This window comes from Mustela nigripes, chromosome 8 (genome assembly GCF_022355385.1).
Source record: "Mustela nigripes isolate SB6536 chromosome 8, MUSNIG.SB6536, whole genome shotgun sequence".
In the NCBI taxonomy this organism is placed as follows: domain Eukaryota; kingdom Metazoa; phylum Chordata; class Mammalia; order Carnivora; family Mustelidae; genus Mustela; species Mustela nigripes.
In genome coordinates this window covers 46,888,069-46,907,618 of record NC_081564.1, presented here as the reverse complement: position 1 = coordinate 46,907,618, position 19,550 = coordinate 46,888,069, and the positions used below count along the sequence as shown (strand labels likewise).

The following is a 19,550-nucleotide window of genomic DNA, read 5'->3' as shown; positions in this document are numbered from 1 at the left end:
GCAAGGAAGTCTGGCTTAGAACCGGGTTGGTATGGTTCTAGAGCCTATACCATGTTTGATTATGCTAGTTCACCAGTATTAGACATTTAGGCATTTTCCAATTACAAAAACCAATTAACATATGGGGAAGAATATTAGTAAATGCTTATTTTCTCTGTTAAAAAGTCATACTCATATTAAAATTTTATATTAAGTCAAAAAAGTAGGTATACCAGAAGTTAAAGCATTCACATCATTTATACTAAGATGATTTCTTTACAAATTTTTTTCTTGGGGAGCCTGGGTGGCTCAGTGGGTTAAGCCTCTGCCTTTGGCTCAGGTCTTGATCCCAGGGTTCTGGGATCGAACCCCGCATAGGGCTCTCTGCTTAGCAGGGAGCCTGTTTCCTCCTCTCTCTCTCTGCCTGCGTGTGATCTCTGTCTGTCAAATAAATAAAATCTTAAAAAAATTTTTTTTTCTTTTATTGTAGTAAAGTGTACATAACATAAAATTTATCATTTTAACCATTTCTAAGTTTAAAAAGAGTACAGTGGAACTAAGAATACTGTTGGAAAATCATCACCATCCATCTCTGGGACTTTATTTTCCCAAACTGAAACTATGAGCTCATGAAATAACTTTCCATTCTCCCTCTCCCTCTGGCAACCACCATTCTACTTCCTGTGTCTATGAGTTTGACTAGTCCAGGTATTCTCATATAAATGGAACCATAAAGTAATTATCCCATTATGACTGCTTATTTCACTTACCATAATGTCTTCAAGGTTCATCCATATCATAGCATGTGTCAGAATTTCCTTCATTAGGGCTTAACTGTATTCCATTGTACGTATATAGCATATTATGTTTACCCATTCATCCACTGATGGATACATGTGTTGTTTCCATCTTTTACCTATTGTGGTTCCATCTTTACCTATAAGCTACAATTATGGGTATACAAATACCTTTTGGAGTCCCTGCTTTCAGGTCTTTCAGATATATATGCAGAAGTGGAATGGTTGGATCACATGGTAATTCTATATCTAATTTTTTAAGAAACCACCATATTGTTTTCAATAGTGACTATACTATTTTACATTCTCACCCACAGTCCACAAAATTTGGAATTCTCCACAGTCTTGTTAATCCTTATTTTGTTTTCTTGGTAATAGCCATCCTAATGGATGTGAAGTGGTAATTCATTGGGGTTTTGATTGCATTTCTTTAATGATTAGTGACATCGAGTATTTTTTCATGGATTTATTGGCCATTTGTATCTATCTCTGGAGAAATATCTATTTAAATTCTTTGCTCATTTTCGAATTCAGGTGTCTGCTTCTTTGCTGTTGTGTTCCACACATTCTTTATATATTCTGGTTATTAATCCCTTATCAGATACAGTTTTGCAAATATTTTTCTACCACTCTACAGACCCAGCTGAAACCAAGAGTTGGATGCTTAACTGACTGAGCTGCATAAGGAACTAAATAGGAAGTGTTGGGCACATGATGTGACTAAAATTCTTATGTGTGGAACTTAACCTAAAACGTATTTTGAGGGGCGCCTGGGTGGCTCAGTGGGTTAAAGCCTCTGCCTTCGGCTCAGGTCATGGTCCCGGGGTCCTGGGATCGAGCCCCACATCGGGCTCTCTGCTCGGCAGGGAGCCTGCTTTCCCCCTCTCTCTCTGTCTGCCTCTCTGCCTACTTGTGATCTCTGTCTGTCAAATAAATAAATAAAATCTTTAAAAAAAAAACGTATTTTGAGATTTTAAATAAATGGGGCATTTACATTTATTTGTGTCTTCTTCGATTTCTTTCAGGAACGTTTTATAGTTTTCAGTGTACAAGTCTTTTGTCTCCTTGGTTACATTTATTCCTAAGTGTTTTATTCTTTTTGATGCTACTTTAAGTAGAATCATTTCTCTTAATTTCCTTTTTATTTTTTTTAAAGATTTTATTCATTTATTTGACAGAGAGAAAGATTACAAGTAGGCAGAGAGGTAGTCAGAGAGAGATGGGGAAGCAGGCTCCCCGCCAAGCAGAGAGTCTGATGTGGGGCTCCATCCCAGGACCCTGAGATCGTGACCTGAGCTGAGGGCAGCGGCTCAACCCACTGAGCCACCCAGGTGCCCCTCTCAATTTCCTTTTTAGATAGTTCACCATCAGTGTACAGAAACACAACTGAATTTTTTGTGTTGATACTATTTGCTCCAACTTTGTTCAATTTAATTATTACCTCTAACAGGTTTTTTTTGTATGGAACTTTTTTTTTTTTTAATACGATTTTATTTATTTATTTGACAGAGAAAGACACAGTGAGAGAGGGAACACAATCGGGGGAGTGAGAGAGGGAGCTCAATGTGGGGCTTGATCCCAGGACTCTGGGATCATGATCTGAGCTGAACCCAAACACCTAATGATTGAGCCACCCAGTTGCCCCTTTATTGTGGACTCTTTATAGAGTTCTCTATATGCAAGATCATGTCATCTGTAAACAGAGCTGGTTTTATTTCTTCCCTTCCAATTTGGATGCCTTTTTTTTTCCTGCCTAATTGCTCAGGGTAGGACTTTCACTAAAATAGAAATGGCAAAAGTAGGCATCCTTGGCTAATTCCTGATCTTAGATGAAAAGCTTTGAGTCTTTTGTAACTACGATGTTCTTTTTGAGTTTTTCATAAATGATTTTTATTATATGGAGATCTTTTCCTTCTATTCCTAGTTTATTGAGTGTTTTCATCATGAAAGGATATTGAATGTTGTTAAATTCTTTTTCTGAATCAATTGAGATGATCATGTACTTTTGTCCTTCATTTTGTTAATGTGGTATAGTTATATTGATTTTCATGTGTTGAATTATCTTTGTACTCCAGAAATAAACCCACTTGGTCATGGTATATAACTCCTTTAATATGCTGTATTTGGTTTGCTAGTATTTTTGTGAGGATTTTTACATCAATATTTATAAGGGATATTGGTCTGTAGTTTTCTTTTCTTGTAGTGTCTTTGGTTTTGGTATCATGGTAATGCTGGCCTCATAGAATGAGTTTGGAAGCATTCCTTCTTCAATTTACTGAAGACTTTGAGAGTTGGTATTAATTCTTCTTTCAGTGTTTGGTAGAATTCACCAGAGAGTCATGGAGTTTTTTTATTGGGAGGTTTTTGATTACTGATTCACTCTTTACTTATTATATTATACATCTGTTGAGATACACACACACACACACACACACACACACACTTCTTCTTGAGTAACCAGGTAATTTGTATGTTCCAAGAAATGTGTCAATTTCTTCTCATTTGTTGGTTTATGACTGTTCATAGTACCCTCTGATGATCCTTTTTATTTCTGTAAAATCATTAGTATAATGTCTCCTTTTTCATTTCTGCTTTTAGTTGAGTCTTCTTTTGTTCATAGGCAACAACTAGTTTGCCAACTGGTTTGCCAATACTGGTGATCTTTTCAAAGAACAAAACTATTGGTCTTACTGATTTATGTTTTTTGTTCTCCTGTTTTCTGTATCTCTAATCTTTATTATTTCCTTCCTTGTGCTAGCCTTAGGTTTAGTTTGGTCTTCTTTTTTTAGTTCTTAGGGTATGTTAGGCTAGTTAATTGAAAATTTTCTTCTTTTTAAAAAATTAAGCAGCTATGGCTTCAAATTTTCCTCTTAGCACTGCTTTTGCTGCATTCCATAAGTCTGATATGTTTTCATTTTCATGGCTCAAGATATTTTCTAATTTCTCTCCTGTCTTTGTTTTTAGGTTTTATTTATTTATTTGACAGAGGGAGAGAGAGCACAAGAAGTGGGAGCAGCAGAGGGAGAAGGAGAAGCAGGCTTTTTTTTGAGCAGGGAACCCCAGGATTCTGGGATCATGACCTGAACCAAAGGCAGATGCTTAATCAACTGAGCCATCCAGGTGCCTCTCTTTTGATGTCTTCTTTGACGCATGGGTTTTTTAGGAGAATATTGATCCTTAAACAACACAAGGGTTGGGATGCCAATCCTTTCCCCCAACTGAAGTCTGCATATAACTTTTGACTCCTCAAAAACTTAACTACTGATAGCCTACTGTTACCTGAAAGCCTTATCCTATCAGTACATCCCAGTGAGACAGTGCTTTTACCCAGGTGTCACCTCCTGCATTGTATCCTGGATTGTTCACACCTGAAGCCACATAGCTCCTTGAAGGGACTGTTCTTCAGATGCCCTGTGGCCCAGCAGCTATCCTTCCCGCACAGTGGCCTCATGACCAACCTCTACCTGTGCACCCTTGACTGCCTGATGCCTCTGCTCCAGTGGCTCTTCCAGCGGCTGATGTGGCCTCCAGAAACTTGTTCAGGAGCCTTTGGCTTCCTATGGGATCTTAGTATGGATAGGTTCTTCCATCAGTTTGATGGAGATAAGCACTGGTTGTGGCCCTCACTGCAAGAGGTCATGGAGGGATTTCACAGACTGGGAGGCCACAATCCTGCTCTGGGACTGCAGGGGCCCTGTCAGCATGGTGGAAGAGTGTTTAAAAATGACACTAGCCTGAGCTGGAGTGAGCAGCAGAACAGCCCCCTGGAGACTGGCTGAGACATTAGCCTGAGCTATCTCTATTAAGTTCCTGTCACTGAGTACCCTTGCATAGACAGGGGCCTCCACTGATGGGGACCTCTTGGGCCAAACTGAGCTTCTGTCCTGAGCTGGTGTGGGAGGCAGGGGGCGGCGGCTCTGCCTGCCACACAAGACCAATCTCCAGCAGTTTCTGCTCCTGCTCTTCAAGAACATCCAGGAGTGGCCAGGGAAGCTCCAGCAGCTGTGCTGTACCCTGAGCAATGTGTCAGATCACCATTACAACTGCTGGCACTCATGAAGTTCTTCCTGGATGTAACCTTCTGGAGCAGACAGCTGTGAAGCCAGCTTAGCCTTGTGGTCTTTGCCCAGATCCTGGACTAGCAAGAGACATTCCCTGTCTGGCAAGAGAAGGCCCAGCTGTCTTTGCTCAGCCAGATCCTAAGCCTCATGAGGCCATAATCCCTCTGGTAGTACCTGGGCTCTGAGACCTTGCCACCTTACCAGAAGCAAGAGCCAAAGGCCAGTGCTGAGCTAGATCACCTGTGCCACAGCTTCTGATACTGCCTAGGGTGGTGGTCAGCTGCCAAGACTCCCCATCCCAGACCAGTGGGGAGAACTGCAGCTTGCTATGCATGCAATTGGGCCTCCATATTAGCACCCATATCCAGGAGAGCCCCCAGGCCATGTTGCCTACACCTATATCTGCTGGCAGGAGCTGCTGGCCCAGTGCCAGCCCCAAGCCCTGTGAAAGAGTAGAAAGACTAAAGGAGGCCCTGGAAAGACTAAAGTTGCAAGGTGGGGCTCGCCTCAGGCTCTTGGCTCTGGTGGGAAGCGAAAAGGGCTCAGGGAACAGAAGGGAGCATAGAACAGAGGCCAGAAGAGGACCAGTGTGATGAAGCAAGAGCCTGCCTTGACATTGCCCTGGACCCACACCAGGCAAGAATGGGGCCTCTCCCTGCCTGGCCCACCCTCAGCTCTCCTTCTCTCCCAGGTGTCTCCTTTTCCATAAGGGCTTTGTCTCCATATTCCCTTGTTTCCCTGGGCTGCCTGGGCTCCCCACCCTTCTTCCTTTCTCTGTCGCTAATGTTAGCTTTCTTTATGTACAGTGAAGTCTTTTTTCAGGGGGAAAAAAAGGAATGAATGCATGTGCACGCACACACAAGAAACATGCCTTGTTTGCTAAAATACAAAAGCAAATAAGCACATGAAAATCTATTCCACATCATTACCCATGAGTCAAATGCAAATTAAACCCACTATACACTTACAAGAATGTCTAAAATTAAAAACAGTTACACCACCAAAGGTTGTTGAGGAGTAGAGAAAATGAATCATTTATACATTGCTAGTAGGAATGCAAATAGTTCAGGCACTCTGGAAAACAATTTGCCAGCTTTTTATAAAACTAAGCATGCATTATCATATGATCATATGACCCAGCAACTGTACTCTTCAGCATTTATTGCAAAAAAGGGAAAACCTATGTTCACACAAAAACCTGCACACAAATGTTCACACCAACTCTATTTTTAATGGGCAAAAACTAGAAATAATCCATGTCCTTCAACCAGTGAGTTGTTAACAAAAGTGTGGTACATCCATATCATGGAACACTACTCAGCAATAAAAAGCAAGTGATTATTAATATATGCAACAACTTGGATGAATGGCAAGGGAATTATGTTGAACAAGAAAAGCTAAGATGAAAAGGTTATATATGTATCACAGGATTCTATTCACTAAACATTCTCAAAATGACAAAATTATAGAGATGGAGAAGAGAATGGATTAGTGGCTACCAGAGGTTAGAGACGAGGAGGAATAGCATGAGGTAGTCTTGGGTTAATGCAAGAGTTGTGTATCTTGATTGTGGTGATGGTTAAATGAACTTACACATGTGATAAGTCTAATAAAACTACACACACATGTACACATGCAAATAAATGCATATAAAACTGTTTAAATCTGAATAAACTCTGTGGCTTGTAACAATGTCATTTTACTGGTTTTTGAAGATGTTACCATTGGGGGAAACGCAGTATAAAGGATACTTCCCTGTGTTTTGTTCTGTTTTGAAAGATTATTTCAGAAAGAGAGAGCTAGTGAGAGAGAGCGAGTGCACAAGCAGGAGGGGTAGGTAGAGGGAGACAGAATCTTAAGCAGGCTCCGCACTGCTTGATCCCACGATCAAGGGCTTGATCCCACGATCCAGAGACCATGACCCGAGCTGAAACCAAGAGTCGGATGCTCAACCCAATGTGCCACCCAGGCGCCCCCCACCCCCTTTTTTAAAATGACTTTCTGAGTACCTGTAATTGTTTCAAAATAAAGAGTTTAAAAAGAAAACACAGCTACCTGAAGTTATAATTAAGGTACTGTATATATCTTTTAACATTACTGCTTTATCAAAACTAATTATCAAAATCCATGTTTATATAGATGTGATCTTCCAGAAAAGATATGATATACTGTTTGTGTTAAGAAATGGGGGCACCTGGGTGGGTTAGTGGGTTGGGCCTCTGCCTTCGGCTCAAGTCATGATCTCAGGGTCCTGGGATCGAGCCCCACATCGGGCTCTCTACTCAGTGGGGAGACTGCTTCCCCTGCTCTCTCTCTGCCTGCCTCTCTGCCTACTTGTGATCTCTCTCTGTCAAATAAATAGATTCTTAAAATAAATAAATAAATAAATAAATAAATAAATAAATGGAGCATATCTCCATGTGTTGCATAAGCGTAGCAGGATGACTGAAGGAGGGGCCAACTGTGTTACCCTACTACACTATGATACTCTGTATTATTACTGTAGTTCTATAAGTACCTGCAAAGGCCATGCACACATGGTCATCAAGGGCACAAATTTTCCTTACAGTTCTTTCATCTTGAAGCTTGGCAACAGATTTTTTTTCTACTCCAAGCACAACTATATCAGTACCTCGGATTCCAACCTGTCAAACAATTAAAAAAAACATAATTAATTGTCAGTTTTAACATTAAAATGAAGTTATCCCAACACATGACTTAGAGGAAAAGACTTTTCCTTAACCATTCAGTAAAACTGAGAAAAGTAGACTTCTAAGAAAACCGCTGCATAGGTGCAGGATTACTAGAAGTCCATTCTCCAAACACAAACCAAAGAGGAAAAATAGGTGGAAATTGGAAGAATATACCACCAATGCTGAAACCACATGAATGTCCTGAACTCAAGCAATACACCTGAAGACAGATACAGAACAATTTTAACCAAAATGAAAGAAAATGCTGGTAATCCATATGGATTGCTTAGAGAATGGGCAATATGAGTACTGATAGCATAAATAGTATGGAAAATTAAGTAGATAAATTTCTGAAAGCTCTCCCATGTATCTCACAATCTGGAGGGACAATGCTCAGGGGCTATACGCAGCCAAGGGAAAGACCAAATGCCTTCACTACAGTTACTGATCAACAAAAACTCTAATCAAACATGAATACAACAAGACGAATAACTATTGTTCCTCCCTCTATCCCTTCCCTTGGGAATGAAGTAGGAAAATGTCTAAAGAATAATGTATAAGAATACTAGTTCTCAAACTGGGACTTCTGTGGAAACATGCCCATATTCTCAGGGGTTCAAGAGTAATAGACGAGAAGTTAAATTCCGTATTACACTGGTAATCTAAATATTCTGATACAGGTATTTGTGTTTATGATTGCCTCGTAGCCAAGTGTGATATTAGTACTAATTATGCAAACAGGTGGGCTCTGAATTAGTATCATTGAAGTGGAAATACAGAATAGGTTAAATACAGAACTAGACCTGAGATTACATCTTCCAATTAAATAAAATTTAAGACAACTTATCAAGGCTTTTGCTCTTACCGTTCCCTCATTTCACTGCAGTCTGTCAATTAACCTGATAGGCCTTTCCCTAATCACCCTCTCTAAAATCAACAACTCTCCCTCAACATTCCCACTTTCATCTAAGAGACTCATGTTGAACTTTATAACCTACAGGGATTATGAATTAAAACTTCCAACACAGAGTATCTAGAAAATGTTTGTTTGTTTATTAAAGTTTTTTTATTTATTTTAGAGAGAGAGAGAGCACAAACACGGGGGAGGAACAGAGGTAGAGGGAGAAGCAGACTCCCCACTGAGCAAGGAGCCTGAGGTGGGGCTGTGTCCCAGGACCCAGGGATCATAACCTGAGCTGAAGGCAGACTCTAAACCAGTTGAGCCACCCGGGAGCCCTAGAAAATGTTTATAATAAAAATCCTAATATCAAAGCCTTTTGTATGTGGGTAAAATTATTCTCACAAGAAAATTCATAATTTCATTTTATAAAATGAAATAAAAATTAAGTATGAATTAATTCAAGAAGCTCAAAAAGGAACAAAAGTATTTAAACTAAGCTTACAAGGTGAAATAAGGAAAAAGCAGAAATTAATGATTATGGAAAAAACAATAAAATTGATAAGTGATGCCAAGAGACAGTTTAAGTAATAATGAAGAGATGTCTCAGTTAATCCAGCCAAAAGGGGCAAAGTGTAAAAAATTATATACAACTGTGAAAAACCAGGAACTTAAAAATTATAACCCTAAATTAATCAATGTGAAAACGTGAGTGAAAAGGATGACAAACTAGAAAAATTAAAAACTGCCCACGTAGACTCAAGAAAAAAATAGAAAACACAGTCTCTCTAACAAACATGGAATAATTTCAAAAACAAGTCTCATGCCTAGGAAGTTCACGGATGAATTTTTCCTGATCTTCTGTTATGGGTAACTCCTATGTTATTTACATTATTCCATGCATGGGATGCCTAGGTGGCTCAGTCAGTTCAACTTGGGATTGAGTCCCACTAAGGGCTCTTGTTTCAGTGGGGAGCCTGTTTTTCCCTCGGCCTGCTTCCCACCCCCTGCTTGTGTGCTCCCTCTCTTACTCTCTGACAAATAAATAAATATATCTTCAAAAAATCTTAAAAAAAAATTATTCCATGGTACAGATGAAAATGGAAATGTTCCTAACTCTGTTTTGGAAAGTTATATAACAATTTTAAAATCTGGCAAATAAAACATTTTCTAAATAAAGAAAAGTATTAATGATTTTTCACTTAGGAAATCTCATGTCAAAAAACAAAACAAAACAAAAAAAGGAAAGCTGATACCAAAATTCTAAACAAGATGATTACAAATACAATTTATGAATACAGAAAAACATGCCTGGGTGGCTCAGTCGGTTAAGCATCTAATTCTTTTTTTTTTTTTTTTAAAGATTTTATTTATTTATTTGACAGAGAGAGATCACAAGTAGGCAGAGAGGCAGGCAGAGAGAGAGAGGAGGAGGAAGCAGGCTCCCTGCCAAGCAGAGAGCCTGATGCGGAACCCGATCCCAGGACACTGAGATCATGACCTGAGCTGAAGGCAGAGGCTTAACCCACTGAGCCACTCAGGTGCCCTTAAGCATCTAATTCTTGATTTCAGCTCAGGCCATGATCTCAGGGAGGTGGGTCTGAGCCCTGTGTCAGTCTCCATGGTCAGCACAGAGTCCACAGAGTCTACTGGAGATTCTCTCCCTCTGGCCCTCCCCCCTGCTCAAGATTTCTTTCTCTCTCTCTCTCAAATATAAGAACAAAAAATAAATAAATAAAGAAGGAACGTGAGGAGATATGGGGATGTATGGGATTTTCCCTTTTTTGGTAACTGTGCCTGGTTGTAAGTAGCCCTTTGATTAGGTATGGCCTATGGATATTTTGAGATGAGTTGCTTGATGGGCCTGCCTGGTTTCAGCCAGGGGGTTGGGAGTCACTGTGAGTCCTTTTGTATTGATTACATTTCCACTGCTCAGGCCTACTGATGATCTCTATAAAACTGGCAGGAAGAAATCATCTGAGAAAATGAGTCACCATCCATTCCTCTGTTCAAGCCAAAAGTGGGTTATCCTTTATAGCCCCTCCTCTCATACCATCCATTTCCAATCAATTACCTTGTTTTTGTCCATTTTACCTACAAAAGTTATCCAGCTCCCCATCAACACTCTAATACAAGGAACCATCATTTCTTGCCTGGACTATACATGACTGCATAGTCTAATAGGTTTCCCACTTTCTACCTTTGTTCCCTCCTTTCCATTCTCCCATCCCCATCCTGTATTGCTAATCAGTCTTTACAAGGCTGCCAGGGTGAGGATTTAAAAACATCAGTAGGGCCAGATTACTCTACATTAAATATTCTCCCACAGCACTCCTCTGCAATTAGAAAATCTTTTTAAACTCTTTAGTTGTGGCTATAAAGTTGGGCATGATCTAGCTCCTGCCTACTTCTCCGATGGTATGTCCTTGTTATTCACTAAACTCCAGCCACATTACCTTCTTTGAAGACTTTTTCCAAGCACAATTCTGTTTCCCTCTTCTGAACTTTCACATGTAATATTCCCTCTGCCTGGAATGCTTCTCTTCCTATTTCAAGTCTCAATTCCAATTTCACCTCAAGGAGTCCTTCTATGTTATTCTTTAAATAACAACCAATTCTGTTCTTTCAGTCAGCACATTTACAATTGTTTATTTATTTTATTAAAAAATTTGTTTTGGGGTGCCTGGGTGGCTCAGTGGGTTAAGCTGCTGCCTTCGGCTCAGGTCATGATCTCCTGGGATCGAGTCCCGCATCGGGCTCTCTGCTCGGCAGGGAGCCTGCTTCCCTCTCTCTCTCTGCCTGCCTCTCCATCTACTTGTGATTTCTCTCTGTCAAAAAAAAAAAAAAAAAAAATTGTTTTAAATTTTAAAAAATAATTATTATTATACTTGTCTCTCCAAATAGTAGTATCTCTGAGGGCAAGGAAACAATCAGAGGAATCTAGAAAGTGGCACGTTCCACTGAACAATTAACATAGTCTCTTCAAGAAGTCAAAGCCATGAAAAAAGAGATCCTGTTCAAGAATGAAACAGATACCTAAGGGTTAAGCACAGTACACGGACTTTAGATTCAGACTCACCACAATTACAGAACGACTTTTTGTGAGCAATGAGGAAAATCGGAATGTAGACTATTACAAAATATAAAGGAGTTTTTGTTAATTTCATCAGGAATGATAACGGTCTTAAGAGACAACTTTATTGAAACGATGAAATATCTTGTTATCTGGGATTTGTTTTGAAATACTCCACTTAAGGTACACCTGGGTGTCTCAGTCAGTTGGGCATCTGCCTTCAGCCCAGGTCATAATCCTAGGGTCCTGGGATCGAGGTCTGCATCAAGCCCTGCATCGGGCTCCTTGTTCAGTGAGGAGCCAGCTTCTCCCTCCCCCTCTGCCTGCCACTCTACCTGCTTGTGCTCTTTCTATCTCACTGTCAAATAAATAAAATCTTAAAAAAAATACTCCACTGAAGAATGAATTTTAATCTATATCTCACACTATAAACAAAAATTAACTCAAAATAGATAATAAATTTAAATGTAAAATGCAAAACTATAAACTTTTAGGAAAAATTACAAGAGAAAAATTTTGGGATCGAGGCAAAGTGTTTTTAGAATTGGCAGAAAATGGATAAAGTACACAAGAAGTCCTATGTATTCTTTTTTTTTTCCTTAAGTTTATATATTTAAGTAATCTCTACACCCAACATGAGGCTCAAACTCATGATCCTAAGACCAAAAGCTGCATGCTCTACCAACTGAGCCAGCCAGGTGCCCTCAAATCTCTATGTATTATTTCTTACAACTGCATGTGAATCTACAATTATCTCAATAAAAAAATCAATTAAAATTATTCTGCAGGAAAGAGGGAAAAGTTGGGGAAAGATATAACAGATTGGTAAAATGTTGGTAATTGTTGGAGCTGGGTAATGGGTATACAGAGGTTCAATACGGTATTCCCTTTATATCTTTGTGTGTTCAAAATATTCCATAATAAAAAGTTAAAAATAAATAAAATAAACACAAAACAAACAAACCTTGAATTTCTCTACTGGCCTTTTCTCACCAACAATTTAAACACATGCTAAAGTCTCTCTTATCTTAAACAAATTATTAAAGACTACTTCACTTCAATACCATCCCTCTCTGAATCTCTTCAAACCCCAATACTGTCATCATCCTTCAGCGGATGGCAACATGGTTTCTACCCCTACTCCTCCCAGAGTTTAGTCAAGGTAGACCACACACAGGTAATGGTCCCTCAAGGTTGTAGGTTATGCTCTACACAGTCCATTAGTCTATGGTCTACATTTCATCTTTTCAAGAGAAGAAGAGTACTCAAGAATACTTACTCACTTCACCTTCAACATATATTTTAAGAAGGGGAGACAAATGATGCACTTCAAAATTACTATCTCTAGTCCATATCAATCTTCTGAGTTCCAAACATGTATATTTATGTATACTCATGCCTCACAGTCTCTGTGGGTCAGGAGTATGGGCATTTTATCCTCTAGCTTAGGGTCTCTCTCAGGCCTGCAATCAAATTGCCCTCCAGGGCTACACTCATCTCAAGGCTCATGAGGGAGGATCCATTTCCAAGCTCACCTGCATGGTTGTTAGATTCAGTTCCTCACTCATTGCTGGGACTCAGTTCCTTGCTCAGTTCCTTGCTACCCTCCATGGTGCAACTAAAAATGGCCGCTATATTCCATAAGAATAAGCAAGTCAGAATCAAAGAGGATGAGCAAGACATAAGTCACCATCTCTTTGTAACTTAACCTCTGAAGTGACATCCCATCACTTTTGCCTATCTGGATTCCTAGAAACCAGTAACTAGATTCAGCCCACATGCAAGGGGGAGAGGACTACACAAAGGCATGAGCACCAGAAAGTGGGGATCATTGGAGGTCATTTTAGAGGCTACCTACTATAGTTTCCACAGCATCTCAACCTCAACAAGTCTGAACCTCAATCCTTCAGCCAAACTTAGAGCTTCATATGCTCTAAAAAAGCGGCAGGGCCATTTACTAAGAGGCTAAATCCAGAAGCAGAGGTACTATCTTTGATTCCTTCCTACTCTCCTCTCCCCACCCCCTGCCCCAATACCATCTAAATAAGCAAATTGTTTCAACTATACCATTTAAGTTTCTCTGGAATCTGCCTTATTCTCCTTTCTGTCCCAACCATAGTAAAAAGTATTATGTTTCATCTGGATTGCTTCAAAGACTCCTACGTGGTTTCCCGACTTCCAGTCTTGATATTATCTAATCCACTGACCACACTGGAGTCTGAGAAATCTTGAAAAATAAAAATATGAAAAAAAGAAAATCTGAATGTGCCATTCCTCTACTTAAAAGCTTGTACTAATAAGGAGCATTTCTCACTAAGCAAACTGAGACAGCACAGAACTGGACCTGAACAGAAAGATCTAGGTACTGTAATATCTACTCTTTGCATATTGGCCTTTTGCTCTCTTAATAAAGAGAAGCTTTCTCTGTTACGGAAAAAAAAAAAAAAAATGGCCACTGGCAATCTTGGACACACATCCCAACAGCTGTCCCAGAGGAAAAAAGCTACCACTATCCCTAGTTTAAAAAGTCCTAAGGATGGACTTACACTGGCTAGATTTCAGTCACATGGTCATCATTGTGTCCAGGAGGACAGAAACTATGCATTATTCTACCTGGGTCACAAATACCTCTGTGGTTAGTTAAATGCAGTCTGTTACTAGAAGGATAAATCGGTAAAAATCTAGAGAATGACAACAGATATTCTTATTTCCTTAAAGTCATTCTATGATCCAGCCCCTCTTTCTAGCTTTATCTCTTCCTGGTTTTACACTGCTTCAGTAATCTGGAATGCCTTCCAATTCATAGAATATAGTTGTCTTTTGCTGATTGGTCTTCACATGCTATTTCCTTTGTCTAACATATACTCTTCCTTTTTCCCACTTTCAATCTTTCAGGTGTCTATTTAAATATTACTTCCTCAGGAGAATCTTCCTAACACCTCGAGTTCCATATACTGCCCCATTCTCTCCCCATCATAATACTCATTTAGGCCTTGCTGAGACTATTTACTTAATCATCTAATGTGCCTTTCAGATATTAAGATCTCTGAGGATAGGGAGTGAGTCTTATTTATTCTGAAACCCTAGGACCCAGCAGTATGTTTGGCATACATCAGTGTTCAACAAAAACATCCTGAAATAATAAATGAATGCACTGGAAAAATCACAGACAAAAGTGAAGGGAAAAGTAAAATGAAGGGATAGTAAATAATAAGAGCTATCTTTTGTTAAATATCTGCTGTGAACCAGACACCGTGAAAGATGTTTAACACATATTATTACCTCATTTAATTCTTTCATCAACCCTACAAAGCAGGTGTTATTTTGGTACCTATTTTACTATTAAAGAAACTACAGCTTAAAGAAATTAATTGCTTGTGTGATATATACCTGGCTTCCACATTCAAGATATGATAGCTAATTATTAGACAAATATTAAATTGCATGATACAATGCAAAGAGCAGAGGCTTTGGAACTAGAAAAAATTAAGTGTGAAGATGGGCTCCATCACTTTCTAGCTGGGGATTAAATACTATCCTTAACATTACATAACATACTAAAATACTTGGTACAAAAGAAATATTACTTAAATATTACTTAAATGTTTACTTCTTACCTTGCCCCTCCACTGTAGTATATCGTGTGATAAAAATACAAGTGGAATTATGCTACCTGATTTTTAGGACTTTTTTTTTTTAAGGATTTATTTATTTGTCAGTGAGAGAGAAAGTGTGTTTGAGAGAGAGAGGCAGCACAAGCAGGGGGAGCTGCAGTTAGAGGGAGTAGCAGCCTCCCCGCTGAGTAAAGAGCCCAACAGGATACTCAATCCCAGACCCCAGCTGAAGGCAGACACTTAACTAAGCCACCCAGGCATTCCTATGCTACCTAGATTCTTAAAGATCTTATTATCTAGTTGCTGTGAGAAGACCATTAAGTATACTTGAAATTAAAGTGAATATGAAACCAAATAGATATTCTAAAATGCTATGTGGTACAGATTTTAAGTTCAGAAAAAGAATAAGGGTCACAATGGCTGGAGCAGATCCAGAAAGCTTCATCAAGGAGAAGAAATGTACAGAGCTTCTTGGAGGATACAGAAGAGGGAGTGTGGCATAAATAAAGGTGTTTTCTCCTCTACTGACAAACATATGTGAGTAAAACCATGAAGCTGCCCCTTAATTAAAGAAGGTGGATAAGGATTATGGAAGACAGTGATGGCCAGAACGTGAAGCTAAGATTTGAAAAAGCAGTAAAGAGGGAGGCAGTAACAGTTTGGGGTCAGGGAAAGGACAGAATGAGTAATGGTAATAAATCTTATCTTTTTCATGGGAAAACTGTAAAGGATTCATTGTTTTTTTTCCTAAGAAGAAAGGTATTACCTCTCCAAATGTTATTAAAACATATTTTTCATTTACAGAAAAGGGAACTAAAGCAAAAAGTAAAGAGGCCTCTTGCCTCACTTCATGCTATAAGATAATCACCAAGAAGGAAGTAGAACCCAAGCCTCTAATTGTATACTTCTTGTATTACTATAAGTAACTTATAGTTACTCATAACTTCTTGTATTACTAAATAATATTGCATCCACACACTAGTCAAAACTGGTTATTTGCAATTCGTCATAACAAATGTTGCTTATAGGCAGAATATTTTGTAACATATTTTAATAAACAAGTGCCATTATAAACTTTACCCCACATAAAAGGTCATAGCACCCTCAAGGAAACACAATGAACAACTCCATACAAAGATGCAAATTATAATTTCAGAAACCTGAGACAAAAACTGTCTCATCCTTTCAATGTATCTTTAAAAATGCCCACTATAGGTATTTTTATATCCATACCCTTTTACAGCTCATTACAAAGGAACTATCAATCAGTTCTATAGCATTCTTAAAACATTTTAAATGAGCCAGTGTGGCTTCTTATTATACCCCAGTCTTCTCCCATTACTTTCTTTATTTTAGGCTCTAAAACTTGGGCATTATCTTCTAACCATATGCTTCATGCCTTGCTGGGGATTATATAACTTTTTGTTTTTATCAAAATGGTACCCTTTTGGTTTAAGCTACATCAGGATTTTCTTAAATTTACAATTCTAAAAAAATTACTTATAAAACAGAAGCAAAACTAGAGGGCCCAATTAAATAGAAAAATAGTTTAAAAATGATAAGATTCTTTCTAGTGTTATTTTTTTTTAAAGATTTTATTTATTTATTTGACAGAGAGAAATCACAAGTAGACAGAGAGGCAGGCAGAGAGAGAGAGAGAGAGGGAAGCAGGCTCCCTGCTGAGCAGAGAGCCCGATGCGGGACTTGATTCCAAGACCCTGAGATCATGACCTGAGCCAAAGGCAGCGGCTTAACCCACTGAGCCACCCAGGCGCCCTCTAGTGTTATTTTTTTTACCACTTTACATTTGATAGATTTATAATAAAAGCAAATTATTTCCTTCCATAATTAAGTTGGTATGGAAAGTGAGGAAAATAGAGACACTGCTAGACTCAGAAATGCACGGTGTATTCTCATTTCGAGAGATTTAAAAAATTTGTATCCTTCAGGGATGCCTGGGTGGCTCTGTCAGTTAAGCATCTGCCTTCTGCTCAGGTCATGATCTCCAGGTCCTGGGATCAGGTCCCTGCATCTGGCTCCCTGCTCAGTGGAGAGGCTGCTCTCCCTCTGGCTGCTGCTCCCTCTGCTTGTGTGCTCGTGCGCTCTCTCTCTCTCTCTCTGACAAATAAATAAAACCTAAAAAAAAAAAAATTGTATCCTTCTGAATTCATAAGTTAGGATTTAGAAGATCTGGGGTAATAGATCCTTGGTCACTATGGCAATTTTGTCCTTTTTAATTTTTATAAGTCATCGTGATTTTTAAAAAAAGATTTTATTTATTTATTTGACAGACAGAGATCACAATGGGGGTGGGGAAGCAGGCTCCCCGAGGAGCAGAGAGCCCAATGCGGGACTCCATCCCAAGACCCTGAGATCATTACCTGAGCTGAAGGCAGAGGCTTAACCCACTGAGCCACTCAGGCGCCCCTAAATCACCATGATTATTAAATGTAATTAAAACTTGTCAGGAGTATTACTGCTACCTTGAATATTTAAGTTTTCAGAAATATGGATACTTAAATGTAAAATAGGGTACAATCTCTCAAAGAATTCCAGCATTATTTGAACAACAAAGAAAAAGAAATGTGGCAAAAGAACACAGATTCTTGGGGCTTAGAGCCTCTAAAAGGCTGCCAAATATGTGGTGGAAAATCTTAGGACAATTACTTTCAACAGGAGGAAATGTGTGATAACCGGCTTAGCGTTTTTGACCATTTCTTCGCCAACAGATTCAATTTTACATTGATTTGTCCCTATTTCAGGAGGCAGGCATGTCCTATTTTTAATGTAATCACCATTAAACAACAGTACCCACGTGAAGGAACTGTTACTTTTCCAAGCATCTGTGGATTCCCGAGGAAGCCGATCATATGCATCCAGAAAGGCGGTGACCAAGCGGATGAAGTTTTTTCTTCCCTTATTGTCAGACACAGCATTACTGTCTCTTCTAAAATCAAGGCTTCCACTCACACCCTAGTTCTGTGTCTGTAGCTATAGTTTTTCGAAAGCAGCTGCACACCTACGAAATCTACCCATTTTTCAGAATTGGCGTATTTCTAATTTCAGAAAGGGCCTCTCTCTCGATAAAAATTAGGAATCGATTCTCACAAGCGGCAGACTCTCCTTTTCTGACCCCCCTCCATCAGGGCCTTGGGTTGGGGCAGCGGGGTGAGGAAGGCACGGCCGGGAGCAAGGGTGGAGAAGCTGATCGCTCACCGCGGTGGATCCTTTCTTCACTGCTTCCTGGGCATATTCCACTTGGAAAAGGTGTCCATCTGGGGAGAAGACAGTGATTGCCCGGTCATACCGAGATGCCATGGCACAGGCCGACGCCAATTCCTGCGGCGCCAACGACGCTAGCTCTGGAGAAGCGCGTGAAGAGTCTCGCCGGCTGCCACGTGCCACCCGGAAGTGCTTGCCCAGAGCCTCGCGATGCCTCCCGGAAGTGCTCGTGCTCTTACCGCGAGATGCCCTCTGGCAGCCCTGGCGTCCACCCCCCTCGGTGCCACTGAAAAGTCTTTGTTCCGCCTGCCTGGGCATGGCTGTGCTTGTGAGATGGCAGCGTTCCTCTGCTACCATTAGTGCTTAGTGCACACTTCCCAGTCCTCCCACTACAGTGTTGCCCTTGGGATGGTGTCCAATCACTCCGGTTTTAAAAATGACACTCAAGGCTAGGGCTTCACGGAGAGAAATTCGAAGATATTTCGGTTTTCGCAAGCCGTCAGAGCACCAGTGGTAAGTTAAATTTCAACCTCTTCACTTTAGCTCCAAATTGCAAATTTTCATTTCGCTCTCTCACATATCTTACGTCGTTTTAAGTCAAGGAAATAAGTAATTTTCTAAATGGTGTTTGTGTTTTTTTCATTTTCTGCCTTGTGAAAGAGAAAATTTTTATTTTCTGCTAATGACAGGAATTAAGATGATACTAATTTAATCAAATACATTTTTTAAAAAGCCCAACTTAACCGTGTGGCTTTGGGTAGGTATATTTCATTTCCCTAAAACCTACTTTCCTGACCTATAAAAGGAGGATTAAAAATACTGACTTCACAAGGTTGTTGTAAAAAGCAAATCAAATAACCTATGAAAGCATTACTTATCACAGATAAGCACCTGAAAAATGTTGACTCTTGTTATTAATCATTGAGCTAAAACGTTTATTCTGTAAGAGAGAAATTAGGGAGAATAAAAATGTAGGATGAGCCCACTTAAATGTTTTTTAAATGTATCTGCAAACATATTTCTTTAAATCTATAGAGAAAAGAGTGAGAGGGCATACATCAAGTTGACACGAGTGGTTTTCTTTGCAGGAGTCCAAGGATTGGAAAGAGAAGGAGGAGACATGGTAAGGAGAGAGAAGTTACTGTATTAAACTTTATATTTGTATTTTAAAATTTTTACAGTAAGCATAGTTTATCTTTATACTTTATTAAAA

The 19,550-nt window shown here is 39.4% G+C and overlaps 1 protein-coding gene and 1 pseudogene across 3 annotated transcripts in view; one reads left to right on the top strand and one right to left on the bottom strand.

Moving 5' to 3' along the window:
- Positions 1 to 18,536, bottom strand: part of PSMA8 (proteasome 20S subunit alpha 8) — a 41,256-nt gene extending 22,720 nt beyond the window's left edge. Inside the window, exons 1-2 of one of the 3 annotated variants that reach the window (XM_059410035.1) lie at positions 18,332 to 18,536; positions 7,356 to 7,482 (exon numbers count right to left, since the gene is read on the bottom strand). In XM_059410035.1, the coding sequence (XP_059266018.1) occupies positions 7,356 to 7,482; positions 18,332 to 18,433 (229 nt within the window). In that variant the 5' untranslated portion in view covers positions 18,434 to 18,536. The remainder of the gene's footprint in view (positions 1 to 7,355; positions 7,483 to 18,331) is intronic. The other 2 variants (XM_059410033.1, XM_059410034.1) reach the window with 2 other exon arrangements.
- On the top strand, positions 998 to 5,430 carry LOC132023728 (protein FAM178B-like; annotated as a pseudogene).
- Positions 18,537 to 19,550: the final 1,014 nt, after the last annotated feature.